Genomic DNA, 552 nt, shown 5'->3' on the forward strand with positions numbered 1-552 from the left:
ACAGCAGCTGGGGAAGCTGGGCATGGCACATATCTGCAGTCTAGGGGGGACAAGGGACACCTGCCCTCTTCTACAGAACAGCCCAGCCTAGATCATACCTTCTTCACAAGGATGGTGAGGCCCTGGTACTTGAAGGGCTTGGAGAACTCAATGTACTGTGCCCGCTCGTTGTTGATGGTGAGGGGGGCCACGATCATGTCTGCCTGGCCGCTCAGCAGCTCCCCCATCATCCCGTTCCACTCCTTCTTGTTGCTGTTGTTGACCTGCCAGAGAGCCAGCGCAGGATCAGCCCACGGCCCTGACTCCTGTGCCCCAGCAGCCAGGAACCCCCGAAGCATGGCAGATGCCCTCCCACCTCTGCTCCTGACAAGGGCCTGGGGGCATTTCAATACACGATACAGGCAGAGGTATCACAGGCTGCTCAAACTCACCCGCTCTTGGGTACCAAATTTACCATCAGCCACCAGGTGAACCTCGTAGGTGAAGTTCATCACCCCGGCCAGCCGGATGAGCAGGTCGATGCAGAAGCCATAGCAGCACAGTGCCACAGTG

General features: G+C 58.3%; 1 protein-coding gene across 1 annotated transcript in view; it reads right to left on the reverse strand.

Annotated features, from left to right (window-relative positions):
- Nucleotides 1-552, reverse strand: part of GRIN1 (glutamate receptor, ionotropic, N-methyl D-aspartate 1) — a gene marked incomplete at its 5' end in the record, with an annotated part of 25,050 nt that overhangs the window by 7,872 nt on the left and 16,626 nt on the right. The window contains 2 exons of the mRNA XM_009870576.1: nt 99-263; nt 432-552. Coding sequence (XP_009868878.1) covers nt 99-263; nt 432-552 — 286 coding nt within the window. The remainder of the gene's footprint in view (nt 1-98; nt 264-431) is intronic.

This window comes from Apaloderma vittatum, unplaced genomic scaffold (assembly GCF_000703405.1).
Source record: "Apaloderma vittatum isolate BGI_N311 unplaced genomic scaffold, ASM70340v1 scaffold29075, whole genome shotgun sequence".
Taxonomy (NCBI): domain Eukaryota; kingdom Metazoa; phylum Chordata; class Aves; order Trogoniformes; family Trogonidae; genus Apaloderma; species Apaloderma vittatum.